Source organism: Gopherus flavomarginatus, chromosome 1 (genome assembly GCF_025201925.1).
Source record: "Gopherus flavomarginatus isolate rGopFla2 chromosome 1, rGopFla2.mat.asm, whole genome shotgun sequence".
Lineage (NCBI taxonomy): Eukaryota > Metazoa > Chordata > Testudines > Testudinidae > Gopherus > Gopherus flavomarginatus.
This window is the reverse complement of record NC_066617.1, coordinates 258,178,269-258,197,140: the sequence shown is the minus strand read 5'-3', so window position 1 is coordinate 258,197,140 and position 18,872 is coordinate 258,178,269. Positions and strand designations below refer to the sequence as shown.

General features: G+C 42.9%; 1 protein-coding gene across 1 annotated transcript in view; it reads right to left on the bottom strand.

Moving 5' to 3' along the window:
- The window catches only part of GAS6 (growth arrest specific 6), a 78,975-nt gene that overhangs the window by 45,310 nt on the left and 14,793 nt on the right, over positions 1-18,872 (bottom strand). The window contains exons 3-6 of the mRNA XM_050922003.1: positions 14,611-14,635; positions 13,756-13,818; positions 2,439-2,561; positions 45-164 (exon numbers count right to left, since the gene is read on the bottom strand). Coding sequence (XP_050777960.1) covers positions 45-164; positions 2,439-2,561; positions 13,756-13,818; positions 14,611-14,635 — 331 coding nt within the window. The remainder of the gene's footprint in view (positions 1-44; positions 165-2,438; positions 2,562-13,755; positions 13,819-14,610; positions 14,636-18,872) is intronic.

Genomic DNA, 18,872 nt, shown 5'->3' with positions numbered 1-18,872 from the left:
AATGTATCAGCTAACCTGAAATTAAAGGCATACATTGATCTTACCTTCACATATTTTATCGTTTTTAAGAGCATAGCCACTATAACATGAACAGCGGTAACTGCCTGGGTTGTTGAGACAGACTTGGTTACAGCCACCATTCTGCACACTGCATTCATCAATATCTAGATATGAATACAAAGTTATGTTAGGCTTTCCAGCTATTCAACATCGTGTAAGTGAGGGTAGGGACGGGAAGTAGAAAAGAAAGGCAAGAGATGGAAGAATAATTATTTAGAAACATCTTCAAAACACTCATATCAACTCAAATACACACACACACACACACACACACTTGTTTATTGCCCTTAGGATCTTCCACAACCACCACTGAATTGTGGGCCTAACCTTGCAAACAGGTATAAAAGTGTCTTTACTCCTGGGAATAGTCCGAATGAAGTTGATGGCACTATCGCCATGATTAAAGTAACTCCCATATGTCTTTGCAGGAGCAGTCCTGATGTTCATATAGCATCCTGAGCCACATCTGGGAAGGGATCTTTATACACAAAATTTAAACAGTAGGATCAATGCAGTGTTGTTATAGCTGTGCCAGTCCCAGGATATTAGAGACAAGGTGGGTGAAATATCTTTTACTGGACTAATTTCTGTTGGCGAAAGAGACAAGCTTTCGAGTTACACAGAGCTATTCTTGGGGTCTGGGAAATGTACTCAGAGTGTCACAGCTAAATACAAGGTGGAATTTTCTGTGCTGCATAAATAGTTAACACATTTCAAGGGACCACTAAAGGTGAAGTGGCCTGTTAACTCCCCTCCAGTCATAGCGGGGAAAGGAAGGGAGGGGGGAAAATAACCAAGGAGGGGGAGGGGTTGTTAGTGGGTTACAGATTGTAGTACTAAGCCATAAATCCAGTGTCACTATTCAGTCCATGAATGTCTGTCCAGGGGATGAAAATATCATCGATGTATCTTAGGAATATCATTGGTTTTGTGGTACATTTGTTCAGAAATTCTTTTTCAAGGTGACCCATGAAGAGGCTGGCATACTGGGGAGCCATCCTCATACCCATGGCTGTTCCCATGGTTTGGGAACAGTGTTTGCTGTTGAATGTAAAGTTGTTATGGGGGAGGATGAAATGGATGAGTTTGGTGATATGTTTGGGCTGAATATCTGAGTGTTGTACATTGTCTTGTAGATATCTGAGACAGGCAGCGATGCTGTCATTGAGAAGGTTATTGAGGTACAGGGAGGTGACATCCATGGTGGTGAGGATGATGTTCTGAGGGAAGTTGCTAATGTTGCGGAGTTTCTGGAGAAAATTGGTTGTGTCCTGGAGGGAGCTGGCCCTTTGGAGTGGTTTGAGGATGGTTTTTATGAATCCAGTGTCCTTTATTTGCATATCTTGAGAAGCATATAGAAGGTCACTGGAGTGGTTCATGTGGGATGATGTTGTAGGCAGTCCCCTTAGCTGTGACACGGAGTACCTTACCCAGACCCGAGAAAGAGCTCTGTGTAAGCTCGAAAGCTTGTCTCTCTCACCAACAGAAGTCGGTCCAATCAAAGATATTACCTCACCCACCTTGTCTCTCTAAATGACCAAGACAATGGAAGAGACATTGAGTAAAAAACAAAAACAAAACATCATTGCAGTTGCTGAGCTTACAGAGATGCTCAAAATCAATTCATGAACAAATTTCACATTTTTAAAAATAAAATATTTGTGAATAATTCCACCACTCTTCACAATATTCCCCCAGCTCTACAGAAAGCTCAAGTTCAGTTCCCCTGTGAGACTTCCTGCTGCCTGATCCAGCATGATTGTGAGCTAGCAGAATATGATCTCAAATGAATCTTAATTAATCCTTGCAGCCAGAAAAGTGATGGCTCTGATGAAAGGCCTGAAAGGAGCAGAAAGCAGTAATCAGAGAGAGCAGGGGAAATCTCTGTATGCCATAAAGGAAATGGCAAACCCTCTCAGGAAAACCTCCCATTTGTAGGACCACCAACACGTATTCAAGCAAGTAGTTCTTATGTGAGTAGCCCCAACAGAGTCTATGTGAATCCTCACTGGGATTTCAATAGTCTTGGGAACAGGTCCTCTATAAATAAGGGTATCGAGGATCAAGCCTCTATACAATTAGTTTGTTTTTTTTTAAATGTCATTTTATACAGTTACACAAGACTTTTGGGCCGGGGGGGGGGGGAGGGGGAGAACCCTGAATGATGCGTAAACCAAAGTTCAATGCTATGGCAATTGTGAATTATGTGACAATGGGGAAGGAGTAAATACTGGAGTCTGGCATCAATGACTATTTACAAGTGCACTCAACGAGAGTTCAAGGAAATGTATGAGGTATAAGAAACACTGTACATGACAGAAAATCCTGTATAGCCTGGTCATCAGAAGTCATTAAGAAATAAACCAAATATAAACTACCTTGTTCACATTTTCGCCCATGCCAGCCACGTCTGCAATGACAAAAGAAGTCACCCTTTAGATCTTCGCATATTTCAGTCCCCTCTTTCTGACAAGGGTAAGGAGAACACTGATTTGGCAAATCTGGTTAAAAAAAAAAAAAAAGAAGAAAACACCACATTGAACTCTCAGTTTGTTTTCCTGCCTCTGTTAGAATCAAGACATTTCAGGAATACTGGAATTACTATCAGAAATACAGGTGATTGGTGCAACAGATAGAGGCTTCATAGTGCTAGGATACTGAATTATTCTTCTGTAATTATCCTTATGCAATGCTACCTCAGTAGCGATCAGCAAAAGCATGGAAGTTGAAGCGCACCTTATTAAAAATGGGAGGAAGTTTCTTCCATTATGAGCAAGGGTCCCTACATTTTGGAACTGATGACCCCTAGGTTGGAAAAATAATCCAAATTTGCTGACTTTTAGGGACCACAGAAAAGCCCATCTACTTTCCCAGGCTTTTGAGGGAAAGGGGTGCAGGAAAAGGGTCAGTGTTGCAGGAAGGGGATTGGTGGTTTATTTTTGGCTGTTGGGGTGAGGCGAACAGTAGACTGACAGGTTTGTTGTTGGTAAAGACTGTATTTTACATAGCTATCAAAACTGCCATGGATACACTCTTTTGTAGAAATTGTAAGGAAAAAAAGGAAAAGAAAAGATAACTTAAAACCACTAGTCTAGAGACAGTAAAATGTTCCTAACCAGATAAGGCTGAATAAAGTCTAATGACAGACAGAACTCCAACTGATGTCAATGGGAGCTCTGCACGTGAAATGACATTAAGTATAGCTGTTACAGCTGATACTATGGTACCAGGCAGCAATATTTCAGCACAAGACAGCAGTCACCCAGTTCAGGATGGATCTTTAAATCAAATACCAAACTGTTAACTTGACTGTTCTCACAGAGTGAAATTCACCCATCCAGGCACAAAACCAAAGTTATAAGGCTGCACACCAGGAACTAAGTGAAGGTGGACTATGCCCCTATAAAATCCATTGGCAGCCCCTCTGCAACTGTTGTAATACACAACAAGTAGGACCCTACCAAATCCATGGCCATGAAAAATCCATGGCCATGAAAAATCCATCACAGACTATGAAATCTGATCTCCCCCATGAAATCTGGCACACAGCGAGTGGCTCCCAGCCTGTCTAGGGCTCCAGCTGCTAGTCCTGGCTGGGGATGAGGAGGGAAAAGATTTCCTGTTCCCCTACAAGGGCTGCTCCCAGGGCAGGTCAGACCCACCTCCAAAATCTTCCCTTGCTGCAGAAAGCTCGGGTGGCTCCAGCTGTCACCTGCCTGCCACGCAGAGAGGCTGTAACTCTAGCTCACACACACAACGTGCACAGAGAGGCTGTTGCACCAGTGTCAGCCCCCAACTCATGCAGGAGACTGCTGGGAGAACTGGATGTATGGTAACCCACCCCTCATACCCTGCGACCCTCACTTCTGCACTGCTGCTGGAGGTGGTACTGGCATTAGGGATGGGAACTGGGCCAGCAGCCTTCCTCTCTAGCTGCTCAACTCTGAAGGCAGCACCCCAGCCAGCAGCAGGGCAGAAGTAAGGGTGGCAATCCCAGAATCCCCCTACAATAGCCTTGAGACCCTCCCACTCTGACCGCCTTTTGCCTTGGAACCCCCAGGGTTACACCACCATGAAATTTCTGATGTGAATATCTGAAAATGTGAAACTGACTAATTTTAAACGCTCCTGTGAAATTAACCAAAATGGACCATGAATTTGGTAGGCCCTAAAAATAAGGGCTACTGACGCTTTGTGTCCCTTATGCAGGTGCTTTGGGCTACTGGATCTTCATAAACATCCCATGGGGCCTTTTCAAAACCTGCCCCTTCACATCAGCATATTTGGAACAGGTGTAGAGACCATTCTGTCCCATTCAGATAGTAGAAAGGCCCACAAACAGAGAGGGTTTTCTTTTCTACATGAATTTTAGTCACAGTACAATCTGCAGGACCATCGGACTTGGCAAAACCTATTAAATATTGTTGCATATTATGATTCTTCTTTGACTCCCTCTTCACTTTGAGCTGGATTATTTTTTTAAAGTAGTTTCACATCTCAGCTTGGATTTGCAGTCCCAAAGTGCTGGAATTTCTAATACTGTTGGTTTACTTAAGTTTAATGCAACAAGGAGGAGTCTATAAAAAAGTTCAAATAAAATCAGGACAAGCAATGCTAGGTTCAGCTATGCATAACAACTGTTTGTAAAATGGGTGCCATTAAAAACTGGACATTAACCACCTGCAGTATATAAATGCACAATGATGGGTTTGAGACATTCCTCATTCTAAGTGGAAACAATACCACGAATAATGGGATAAAAGGTAATTATTTCAGTGAGCAAAAATGTTGGAATCTTTATGGTGCCCGTTGCAAGCATTAGCACTATTGTGAAGGCTCCAATCAGGACTGGGTGCCCTCACTACAGGACACAGTACAAACACACAAGAAGAGAGAGTCCTTGCCCCAGAGAACTTACAATTCACAGTGTCAATCCTGCAATTTACAATTCTTGAGTGGTCCCATGCATGGCCAAGTAGCTAGTGCTTGGCGATAGCTGGGATGCAGAGCTAGGATTCCCTGCTTCCCTTCTGTGGTGTCTTATGCCCCCAGGAGACTAAAGAACACCCCACACTCCATATCTGTTCGAGGCCTTGACAGACTGTAGCCAACAGTGCTTAGAGAAAACAATTTAAGTAGTTTCACAAAGCCCACTCTGGTCCCACCCTGCAATCAGGGCGGATGGACTCTTATGACTTAGCAGAACCCCAGCGAAGCAGACAGAGCTCCAAATACACCAAAGGCCCACCAGGATCAGAGCCTAGCTGTGACAACAAATGCGCTCCGCATCGGACCAAAGCTTTGCTCAGCCAAAAATCTACTGGTTTAAATGACAAAAATACTCATAGTGCTAATACTATGTTGCACTTAATGTGCCTTTTGTCAGAGGATCCCAAAGTCCTTTTACAAAGGTGAGTATAATTATGACTATTTTATGTATCAGAAAAGTGAGGCAACGAGGTTACGGCCAACATTTTCAAAATGGCCATTGATTTTGGGGGCTCAGATTGAAAGATATATGGCTTTATTTTCAGAGTAGCTGAACTCCAACTGAAGGTAAGCACATCTTAACATCAGACGCTAGATAGCTCAAGTTGGACACACTAAATTGGTGGCCATTTTTGCGAAACCCGGCCTTAGTTACTCAGCCATAATAATTTAGCAAATTAGTAGCACAGTGGAGGAATAAAAAAAAAAATTCTCTCCTGACTTTATTCGCTGCACTAATCAGTTTGATATAGTCTCCAGTAAAGGTTGACAATACACCTCTACCTCAATATAACATGACCCGATATAACACAAATTCGGATATAATGCGGCAAAGCAGTGCTCCGGCGGGGCGGGGCTGCGCACTCCGGTGGATCAAAGCAAGGTCAATATAACACGGTTTCACCTATAACGCGGTAAGATTTTTTGGCTCCCAAGGACGGCGTTATATCGGGGTAGAGGTGTATTGCTGAATACTTCTTCCATTACAGCCAGACTGTTTTTTTATCCACTGTAAATCAAGATCACTGCCAGGATGTTCTTAGGTAGCATGTATAGGTCAAATATTACTGACTTCACTTTCCTCTCTCACCTCTAGTACAGTTACAAAATGTGTTCTATGCCCAGCAAGTGTGTGTATAAATTAAGGGGGAAAACAAGAAGGATTCTCCATCCACTGGATCTGATGAGACTAAATGATTGGGCCATCCCTTGACAATTATTTTCTAAAATGTGCTCCGTGCACGCGTGTATTATAGGGGAGATGGATAGTGTTACCTCATCTCTCTATTTTGATGACAAGTCTGATCAAAGTGCTCAGCTACGGAGGATGTTTAAGACTTTGGGTTAGGTATTTCACAACTAATAAGTGAATGTTTTGCTTTGTCAGAATAACGGGAACTGCATTTCTCTCGTCTTACTCTCTATTGACCTTAAAGGCATGCCTTTGTGAAACAGTTTACTTTGAAAAACTTTAATACTTTTAATGATGCAGACAAAGCAAATCCCTTTGACATATTTTTGAAGCATTTATAGTACAGTGGTGTTTGATTACTGCTCAAAAAACATTTGAGAAAGATTCTCAGGGATTGTCTACAGGGGGAAAACAGCTTGGGACAGGTACTGCAGAATAGCTATTCTGCACTAGCACCCATGTGGGTACTCTTACTCCACACTAAGGGAATGTCTACACTTTCAGTGCCGCATCTGCCACAGTAGCGCTTGGTGAAAATGTCACCCACATTAACAGGAGAGCTTCTCCCATCAGCACAGGTATTCCACCTCCCCGAGAGGCAGTAGCTGTGTCGACAGGAGAAGCCTTCCCATCATCATAGCACTGTCTACACCAGTGGTTAGGGTGGTATAACTGTCACTCAGGAGTATGGATTTTCCACACACCTGAGTGACATAATTATACTGATATAAATTTGTAGTGTAGACCACAGCTAAGAGTGTTTTGGTATGGTCTCGCTCAGGGGTAGGCAACCTTTCAGAAGTGGTGTGCCGACCATTTATTTATTCACTCTGATTTAAGATTTCGTGTGCCAGTAATACATTTTAACATTTTTAGAAGGTCTCTCTCTGTAAGTCTATAAACTATTGTTGTATGTAAAGTAAACAAGTTTTTTAAAATGTTTAAGAAGCTTCATTTAAAATTAAATTAAAATGCAGATCTTATCAGTTTAGTGCAGTGGTTCTTAAGCTGGGGTGCATGCACCCCCTGGGGCAGGGCCACTACAAGGATATTTTGCACCCTAGGCAAAACTTCCACCTTGCGCCTCTCCCCCATCGGTTCATTGAGGGGCAAATCCCAACAAGCTCTTATAGACACCAGGAACCAGCTCTGCCCAGGGGCTGCTCCCCAGACCAGGTTCCCCCCCTCCCCGCCCCCTGAACTCCCCTGGAGGGTGCACAGCCCCCCTCGCAAGCCCTCCCCAGCCCACCGAGGTGGGCCCTGCCCCGAGTCCACTCACTGGCTTTCCAGGCTTGGGTCACTGCAACAGCTCGGCAAGGAGGACCTGCCTTCCGGAGGCCAGGACCGGAGAGCCAGAGCGTCCTGCTTGCTGCTGCAGCAGCGAGCTAAAGCCATGGAGGAGCCAGAATGGCGCAGCAGCCCTGCAAAGGCGGTGGCACCGGTAGCAAGGAACGGCTGCACCCCCCTGCCCCGGCTGCAGCCCGGTGCCCCGCCCCAGGGGCTCCTGTAGGCTGCAGTGGATGTATGCAGGCACCAGCCCCCATGCGCCCCCCGGCTCCCTCCTCGCCTAGGGTTACCATATTTCAACAATCAAAAAAAGAGGGGAGAGCCCTGCCCTAGCCTCACCCCTATCCACTCCCTCCCACTTCCCACCCCGATTGCCCTGGTCAAAACCTCCAACCACTCCCCCCGCTCCTTGTCCCCTGACTGCCCCCTCCTGAAACCCCCCTACCCTAACTGCCCCCCTAGGATCCTACCCCCTACCTGTCCCCTGACTGCCCCAACCCTTATCCACACCCCCACCCCCAGACAGAACCCTGGGACTCCCACGCCCCATCCAACCACTCCCCACCCCCTGACAGGACCCTCAGAACTCCTGACCCATCCAACCCTCCTCCTGCTCCCTGACTGCCCCCCAGGATTCCCTTTACCAGGCCCATACCAGTCAGACACTGGCTCCACATGAAGTGTTGAGGCAGCGGGGGTGGGAGCTGCGAGAGGGGCAGCGGCAGCTCACACTTCCAGGAGCTGCAGAACCCAAGTGCATTGAGGGGGGAGCCAGAGTGCCTGGGGTGCAGCCTGGTGCCCCCCCCGGGGGTGGGCTCCTGCAGCAGATTCATGCAGGCGGTAGTCCCCGTGCGCCCCCCGCTCCACTCCTCGCCACTCTCGGGCTCTGCGGCTCCTGGGAGCATGAGCTGCCGCCACCCCTCCCGCAGCAGGCTCAGGGCCCCATGCTGTGGCAGACATAGCACAAGGCAAGGGAGGCTAACAGTTACTCCAGTGCGGAGCTGCAGAAATGCCACTTTTACAAAAAGCTGCCTGCCATCCTTGGTGGAGACATCACCACCACCCCTAAAAGTCCTGTTGATACTTTGGAGGACTCAGCCACAGGACTCCAGAATGAACAGTGAGGAGGAGCTGTTGGATGAGGAAGAGGAGTAGTAGGGGGGACTGGTAACCAGGGGATCCAGTGGCACAGTGAGCCAGGACCTGTTTTTGACTCCAGAGCAGTAAAGCCAGTCCCTACAGTCCAGTACGGGTGAGGATGATACAGAGGAAGGAACCTCTGGTAAGTTTGCTTTGATATTGTAGGGACACATTTGTTCATTTACTCTTTTATAATCACGCTAGAAGAGGTAGTGAAATAACCAATAGAGGAAGAGTTACTATCTGCTTCTCACTCCTCTGTACGCTTAGGCAGAGGGAACCCTGCAGAACAGTTTATGTGCACTGGGATGTCCTGTGAAACCTCTATAGAGATCTCGAGGAAACTTTCCTGGAGGTAGTCTGCAATCTTCTGCCAAAGGTTTCTGGGGAGGGCTCAGTTAGTTCTTCCACCGTGGTAGGACACTTTCCCCTGGCACTCGGCAATTACTGAGCAGCATACGGAACTGGTGTGCAGCATGATGCATGCATGAACTGTTCCCTTTCAGCCTCCATTACCCTCATGAATGAGATATCAGCTAAAATCACCACTGCCTGTGGAAAACGGTGCCAGTACTCAATTCAGTTGCCCTTTCCACATATACTCATGCCCTTGAGCTACATCGCCCCCTTCTTGTCCCAATTTGCCTGTACCCAACCTCCCAGGCCACACTCACTATAGCTGGGACTGCCACCATGCTCTATGCATCCCAAGGAGAAATGTGAATGCAGTGCTTTGAACTTGTGTGCATCAAGGGGAGTGAGTTCAGTATAGCAAGTTTCCATTTATCTGGTGAATACACTCACAATAGGACCTCTGTGCATCTTTGCAGCTGGAAACGTGTCCTTCAGGGTCTCTCCATCTACATCAGTGAAGCAGCTCAGCCAGATGAGGAGAAGGAAGAGGAGGAAGGATGACATGTTCCAAGAGATCCCGCAAGCCTCTGGTACTTCAGATACCAAATACAGGGCTTGGAGGATCACCCTTACAGACAGCATGGATGGGGATTGAGCAGAGAGGAGAAAGGCACAGGAAAAGGAGAGAGATGTGCAGCAGGAGATGCTAGCACTTCTCAAGTGTCAGATAGAAATGCTGGAGACTCTTGCTGACCTTCAAGGTTGAACAGACCCATGCTAGCCTCCCCCTGCAGCCCATTCAGAACTGCATTCCAAGACCTCCCTTCACAGCCCTGCCACATTCCACATGGCATCCACGGCTGCTGCACTTCTTCCCCTATCACTCCCGGGGAAGAGTGCAGGCCATCTCAGCCACACATACACTGACCTGTGAGAGACAAGGCTGATATCATAGAATATTAGGGCTGGAAGGGACCTCAGGAGGTCATTAGTCCAACCCCCTGCTCAAAGCAGGACCAATCCCAACAGATTTTTGCTCCAGATCCCTAAGTGGCCTCCTCAAGGACTGAACTCTCCACCCTGGGTTTAGCAGGCCAGTGCTCAAACCACTGAGCTATCCCTCCCACCTAGTTCTTCCAGACAAACTCAAAAAATAAGTTTAGCCATTTTTACTGCTGCAAAAATCCAGTTTGCAGGTAGCAATAGTTTTGTATTTATTTTTGAACTAATGCAATGGATGGCATGAAAATTTCCCCCCTTCCTGCTGAATGCTTAATAGTGCCTAGTAATGGTAACTGGATTAAAGGATGGTATGGTACAAGTTCAGACATCTCACAAATATACCTGTAAATTGTGATCCTGCTTATTATAAAGACTCAATCATTTCTGAAGGACAAAGGAAACATGTAACTGGTGGTGGTTTGTGTATATGGTGCATTGGTTGGGGGGGGGGGCGGAGAAGGAGGAGGAGGAGAAAGGAACTCTTAAAATAGCCCCAAGGGCTAAATTCCCTACATTTGATGGTATTTACATTCCCCCCATCAATAATTCTGTCCATTTCTATCAAAACGTGATAAGGCTACAGTCACCCGAGCAGCTCTGCAATTAAAGTAACATCAAGAATTTCTAGTCAGGATCAAGCTATAGAGAAGATAAGAACTTATCTTAGGCCTCAGTAATACTTCTGTTGCGTGAGAGGGAGGAAGGCGCTACAGAACTGTTAGGGAATGGAATGTGGTTAGCCTGCTGCCATGGGAATACATATTTGTAATAGTTTGTCTCTCGAAATGCTGAGAATGCCTGAGAATCACTAGCCAAAGCCTTTGCACCTAGCCCTCCTTGAAAGGCTCGCAGTGATAATCAAGGACACTCAATCACAAAAAGGCCTAAATGTCTTCCCTCCCCCAAGCTTTGCAGAGCAGAACAAACCCACTGAAAGGGCATGAGGAAGGCTGCACATTAGGAAAAAGCAGCTATACAGGCTGCCCACCACACATGCATACCTGCCAATGTCCCCTCTAGAAAGTCTCTGCACAGCTGACAGGCCATATGGAAGCGGGGGGGGGGGAGGAGGAGCAGAGGGGAAGGAGTGATCAGGGAGCAGGGAAACAAGCCAAGAAACAGCAGCTCTGAGCATGTTCCTTTCCCTGTGCAGACCAAACTTGTGTACAGTAAGCTTCACATTGTTCAAAGCAGCATTAACTAGCAGTGTACACTTTGTGATGCTCTTCAGAGGAGCCTAGTAGACAAAATGAACGGACAGGGTTGGTGCCCAAATTTTCAGAGGATCCCCAGCCTCCGCATCTTTTCCTACACACACCTGTTCTGCAGAGTAAAATGGAAGAAATACAGTGCGACAATAAAATAAGTCAAAACCCACTGGGAGTGGAAGAATTAACTACTTTATTCTTTGTATAGTACCAACATTGTGCTGGACGCTTTGTTCCTTTTCCCATTGGTTTGTGTGTAACAGCATCTGACTAGGCTCTCGCGCTAGTTTCACAACAGTGTAATTCCAACGGCTTCATTGGAATTATTCCTGATTTACATCAGTGTAACAGGAAACAGAATCAGGTTCTCAGGGCCTATGCCTCCATCCATTTAGATCTCCTAGCACAAGTAAGTATTCTCTTTCTTCGTATTCAGGTATCACACCCTAATTTATAAACTTCTAGTTTTTTCAAAATTGACATCAAAACGAGACCTTAGCTTGAAAGTCTGAAAATAGTAATTGCCACTTTTGACTTCTAAATTTATCTTCTGAGATTTATGAACTTCTTGGATTAAAACTGCACCAGGAATTTGTCAAGTTACAAAAACGACATCATCTACATGCCTTATTTAAAAAAAAAAAAAAGAAGATAATCATAGATTTTAATGCCAGAAAGAACCATTACATCTAGTCTGACCTCCTGCATAACACAAGTCATAGAATTTAGCCAGTAATTCCAGCATCAATCTTATTATTTGTTTGAATTACAGCATCTTTTAGAAAGACTGTTATAAAGATTTTACATGACAGAGAATCTTCACATCCTTAGTAAGCTGGTCCAAAGGTTAAGTTACCCTCACTGTTAAAAGCGTGCACCTTATTTCCAGTCTGACTTTGTCTAGCAACAACCTCCAGACACTGGATCCTGTTATACACTTGTCTGCTATGTTGAAAAGACCCTCTACCATCTTGTTTTGGCACAGAAATGAGGTCACTGAGAAGTGTTAGATGCATGGAGTCCTTGTGGTCAGGTGAGCATAAGGACTGAAATAGCAGCAAATTCTGAGAGTAGATATAAGATGGAGGGGCTCCTTCCACACTGCCTTTCCCCTACCCCCATGCACCCAAGCAATGGCTGGCCACAATGTGGCCATTAGTTAATTACATTTGTATGCCGTCTGTTTTAAACATTTCTGGATTTTAAACTAGAAAGAATATATATGATTATAGTGCTAAACCTCTATCTACAGTTGGCCAAATTCTTAGGCCCTTCCTCAGCTTTTATTCATCCTTACTCAGGTAAACACCCTTTGGCCCAGTATTTCTAAAACATTTATGAATTATTCAGATGATTCTTTTACATTATGTAAGTTATGTTGCTGCATTTTGTAAACTCAGGTCTTAAATTTTTGCTTATTAGTCTTGGAGTTCAGATACAGCCAACTCTGTCAACAGTTTAGGGAAGCTGCTAATGGATTTTAATCTTGAAAACTTAGTGAAGTGGCAATTGTATCCCACTTTTGTGAATAACTCCCTAACATTGGTCATGAAATCCCTAACGTTGGTCATGAAATCCTACCAATCAAACTGGACCATGATACACTAAAATACATAGGAAAAATTAAAGTGATTAGCTATAAATAATGCCTGTTTCCTCAGTTGATTTGCCTTCTGGGTATATTTAGAATTATATCTGCTTACATGAGTGAAAAAATATTTTTGCTACTTGATATTCTTAGCACTATGGAGCCAACATAGCTATGGGAGAGGAAACTGGATAGTTAACACAATGGTTAACTAAATTCCAACTGTAGACTCTTTACCATTAATAAATTCACAGGCCAGAAAGAACCCAGCTTGATTTTCAACATGATTCCAAGTTGAGTTTGCAGGTTGACAAACCCATCTTTTTAATTATAACCTGAATAAATGTGATTTGGTAGCTTTTCATACAACACAGAAATTTGTCATGTGATAGATGAAATTCACCCTGTGCAGAAAGTCACCAAAGTCCCTCTTAAGTATCAGGGGGTAGCCATGTTAGTCTGTATCCACAAAACCAACAAGGAGTTCGGTAGCACCTTAAAGACTAACAGATTTAAAATGACTTATGGTGAAATTCAGGCTTAACAGAGAAGAACCACACTTTATCTTTCCTTAGAAAAATAAGTTAAAGTGAGGAGCCAAGCTCAGTGAAAGACCTAATTGTAAATCCTAGTTCTTGTCTCTTGCTTCCCAGATTGCTCAGCCCTTGAGAAAGCAGAGGAGAAAAAATGCCCTGCGTAATTAAACACGAACCCTTTGGAAGATGAAGAAGCAGCATTAATGGATTCTGAAAGGAATAAAGTCTCAACTGGTCCTTCAGCTAGAAGGGTGTCACACATGACATAAGGTCCTCCAGAAAGCAAATGGACAGAAGGGGTGCTAAAGTTCTATCAGAATAGAGATGACTGAGGTGCCACCCCACCTCAAACCAAATGACTTATGTTTAGTTGTAATATACAATATGAAAAATGCTTACTATGAACGCATGTAAGGAAATCTGGACTTCTTGTATACGGTGACCCAAATTTCTCAATACAAGCTGAAGAACAGAAAATGAAATTGTTATTATGTGCCAGCTGTCACAGTGTGTAAATTGATATCTGGCCTGCTGATGTATCATTAAGCAAGGTTCTGGAGGGTAGGTACAAAATCCATGTTAAACTGCAGCCCTTCAGATGCATTCTGAAAAATTCTTCTCAGTTCATATAAATATTTTAGCTCTGATGTCCAGTTGAACAGTTTATAATTCTACTGTACAATATGATTATTCTACCAGATGCTACTATTGTGCTAAAAGGATATTAGTAGCTACTAAAGGCTAACCTATGTAGAAAAGATTTCTCTCAAATCTAAAAAGCATACAGAGTTTTCTAAAACTGCTGATATATGTAATGTTAAATACTAAACGTTCAATGCAAATGTAAAGCAATGTGGTGGTATGACAATGATACACACAATGTAAAAAGCAATAGGTCTGCAAGCTAATACTCTTATTTAAAAATACTTTCAAATTAAACTATTAAAAAGTGTATGCACTGTAGAAGACTGCAAACTGTTTACTCTTGATGTAAGCTACAGAAATAAATGCAACATACATAAACACTTTACATTTTTTATTTATATATGTGTGTGTGTGCGCGCGCGCGTGTCATTCTATAGATATATATAAAATATACCCACTTTAAAATCATATGAGGAGCAATTGGTTCTATTTCAGGACGAAATGGAGGATCTCTATTACATTCTTTTGGACAGACTGGCTGTCCCATGTTTCAATGTTAGGCACACATACCAGCACTGCCAAAAAGTGAAAGTAATAACTGTAACTCACCCAAGTATTTCGGGTAAAAATAGTCCTGTGGGAGAAAGAAAAAAAAGCAAAGATTTATTGGGATAATGTTAGTTTTTATTATCAATTTTATTCATTTTTAACTGCTGCTGCTAGTTTGATGGTCTAGCCTGGTGGCGGCACAACGGGGTCCAAACGTAAGACTCTTAACTTCTTTTGCCCTGGGCCAATGGAGACAGAAAAGAATGGAACTGATTACTTTGATCTGAAGGGGGAAAGGGGAAAAAATGGTTTGTCTCAAAGAATTTTTTGACAGCTGACCTATGAAGTGGCACTGGCAGTGACTGAACAGGAAGCCACTTACCCACTATCCAAGAAGTAAAGATGCTGATCATGGCATGAGGTAGAGGAAGTAAGAGGTATCTGGGGATAAAAACCAGAGGGAAATGTACAGAATCATTTAGTCACCCACTGCCCCCTCTTTGGAGTCACTCCGCAACAGCAGAGCTCTGACATCACCTTAACCATTAGAGTAAAAACCTAAATTTCACCTTTGCCTCTAGAACGAGGAGCAAACTTTTACTCTGAAGAGCTTCCCTTATAAAACTGCCCAGCAACATATACAACTAACAATATCTGTTGACAGAAAAGAACACTCTGAGCATGCAAATATGGGGACGCACCACAGCAGCAGGGTTTAGAACAGTGTGTTTCTCAACCCTTTAGATACTAGGGACCAGGTTGCTGCCTTCCTAAACTGTGTCAGGGAGATCTCAGGGACCGGCACCAGTCCATGGATCAGTTATTGAGAAACACTGGTTCAGAAGCATCAATATATTTTTACAATGCATTTTTTATATAGGCCACAAATTGCCTTCAGAGGTCTTTGGAAAAAAAAACGGACAAAACTTGTAACATTGGAAAGAGATCTTTTCCATACCTACATCACCCTTAATACTTTTACTTTAAACTGCTAGTTTAAAATACTGTTAAAACTAAGGTTTACAGGAGTCGGATGACTCAGGATAAAGTACTGACAATTTCAGGGATTTAAATTTTTTTGCTTGAGTTAAGCATACTCTTCGCCCAATGATCATGATATCCTACATATAACTGTCGGTCTCTGTGAGGCCACTTGAAAGATTTCAGTACAATTCCAGTATCTACAGTGAGGTTGAGATGGGTTTGATGACATGTTTTGTAATTATCTTGTGTACCACAAGATCCGTTTAGGCAGCAGAATTCCCAAGATTCTGAAACTACTCTAAAACTCCTATTACCACATGCACACATGCATTATACACACACTGATATGACACCCATGGACTGTCAGCTGCAATCCAATTGACCAACTAGGTCATGAAATCTAGAATAATTTTGCATTACTGTCTTCCTCTAGACAATCAAAAGCTTTTGGTGAACAAGTCCCATTTGCTGAAACACAGCCACGTGATCTCGTAACCTAAAATCAAAGAAGCTTCGGTAAAGACTAGTTAAAGCTGCAGCACATTTAGATTAAAAGGACATACAGGGCCAAGAATTGCTGAGCACATGCACTCTCAATGGAATCACTAAAAATTTGGGTCACTAAGGACTCAGTGAGGACCTCAGAATCTGGTCCTTCACATAACATTTAGACCAGGTTTCTTTGGTTTTCGGCTACTTTTACTGTTTCAGCCACAGTAAGAAATCAAAGCTTTGAAAAACATGGAGCAAAAATTTTATTTATTTTTATTTTCACACTAACACTTTAAGTATGTCAAAGAGCACCAGGACGTGCACCTAACAACATACTGAGCCACAGTCAGTACTTGAATTGTAAAAGATGTATGTACGTGATGGAATGATCTGAAATTTTCTTAAATCTTTCCTTTGTTAACCTACAGCTGTGAAAAATGGGGATGTAGCACAACTACAGACATCAGCCCAATCAATTTACTGGCAAAAACAAATATTTGAAGTGAAACAGAAGGAACAGAAGTGGCATGTTTCATGTACATTCATCTAGGTTGGTTGCTATTACAATTGTTGGAGTTCTGTTACAAGAAGAAGCAGAGCAGAAAAATACACTAACCTACTTACTTGTTATGAATAAAGAAGAATATTGGGAAAGTACCATCAACTTGTTCAGAATCCAAACTTCCATTTAAAAATTATTAGCTGTTTTGGTTGCAAACAACATTCTAAACACAAATTCAGCATAAACTAATGCAATGCTAGTTTACTGAGTTTATGGACAAAATTGTGACTCTGCTACTGCTCAGGACTTTCCAAACAGCAACAAAATGAAACTGACCAGATGTTTGTCCACTATAAGCTGTGGTCCAGAGACATACAGGTTAAGTAACTAATTTCAACTGAAGTCTACAATATAATTTTAAACTCTTTTCTCCCTTCCTCCAATGGCCCATTTATCTATTTTACACCAAACTCCTCTCTTATCAGTAATAATGATCAATATTCCCTCTCAGACTGTAGAGGACCTCTGAATGGTTCACTCTTTTTCACACATTTTAAATAAAAATGAGACTGATTATGGGTTTTAATATAATTTGCTCATGATGGTTTAACTTTTTATTTAATGGGCTTAGTTCTAAGCTTTAAGAACAATGAATTAAAGTAATAACAAGAGCAGAGCTGAAAATGACTTCCCGATCCACCACGCCCGGGTGAATTTCCACTGTTGCAAGTTTCCAAAGAGCTAGTGGTTCTGTTTTTTTGGTTGGCTAAAACCAAAGGATTAACCCAAAAGGAATAATGAATTACATCCAATCGTTAGAACAGAAAATGACTTAACGTCAAGGTGGTATTGTTTTGCAGGAGCACTGGTTAGCACTTTGTGCTATTAAAGCTTTGAAATGTTTCTAGTCTGTTAGAATAATACAGTGAAACTTAAGTTGTTCTCTAGCATGAGCACTGAGCTCTATATCCCCATTTCATAGATTCCAATGGCCCAAACCTGAAAATGCTCTGAATCCTCAACTCCCATGGATTTCAGTGGGAGTTGAGGGCCCTGAGCTCCTTGCAGGATCAAGTCCCTACTAAATAGTTACACACACCTCAAAAAGTATGCAAAATTAGAGTCTTCCATGCCATTTTCAGGATCTTATAAGAATAAAAAATAATACAAAGAGAAATATTTTGTTGCATGCTAATATATCTGTAATATTAAAAAGTGTGGTGAGAGATGCACTCAATGCATTGTTTAGTTTTGAACTAGCTGACTTAAACATTAGTTTGTTGACATCTCACAATCCAGAAAGCCACCTCGCACCTATAGCATCAAAAGGCAACAATTTATTAGCTGATCCTTTTGTGGCCACTCCAGTGGCAAAACTAACCACATAATTACAGTCAATGTTAGTTTCCAGCTAGGACTCTAAAGAATGGAATTAACACTGACATATTGTCACCCCTTTCCCCGGATTTGTTTTTACAGTAACTGTTAGAATAAAAAAAAAAAAAATGATATGAGGCACGTGCTTTATTTACCCAAAATTATACACAAACATCCTCCAGACCATAACACAACCTCACCAGTAAGCATAACTATCCCATGCATCAATAATATCCCACTCCAAATGAGGGGAAGGCAAGCACATTCCAGCCCTGCATGACGGAACTATTAACCTCCATCAGAGAATGGCCTCCATCAGTGCAGGTGCGAACAATTCCAAACTCCGCGTGCTCCCATCAAAACAGACAAAATGTTAATGCCTCTTACTTGTGGCTCAATACATCTCATTTTGTCTGGATCCTACTTGTCAATCAACCTACTCTTGTACCTAGGGAAGCCTCAACTTCCAAGGATGGCTTTGCGTAACCTGCAGCATCCAGTGTTGCCTATGTCATCTGTAAATAAGCAGTTTACAATGTGACGTGTGCCCTCGCACTGATTCAGCCCAGATCTCAGGTAGGAATGGAAAAAGGAGGAGAGGAGAGGTCTCACATGATCCAAGTCCCCTCCAATGAAATGGAAACTATAGCATAGGGCCAGTCTCTCCAGACAGGCTCTTGCTTGCCTTCTTCCATTGAGTTCAAGAGAAAGAGACCTTTTCTTCATGGTTCAGGATATACAGACTCATTTTTAACTCAAGAGATTTAAATACTTTTTTAAAAAATGAGTCTTTCAATGTGATGAATACATTCTCTTTTTCACTTTGTTTCCAACATTCCACGGTAAAAGGATTTTTATAGGTATTTAGTACTTTTACTTCAGTTTATTTTAAATCCACTGCCATGAAACTCACCTCTGGCATTACCATCCCAAAGCTAGTGAATTTACACCAGCGACATATTTGTCC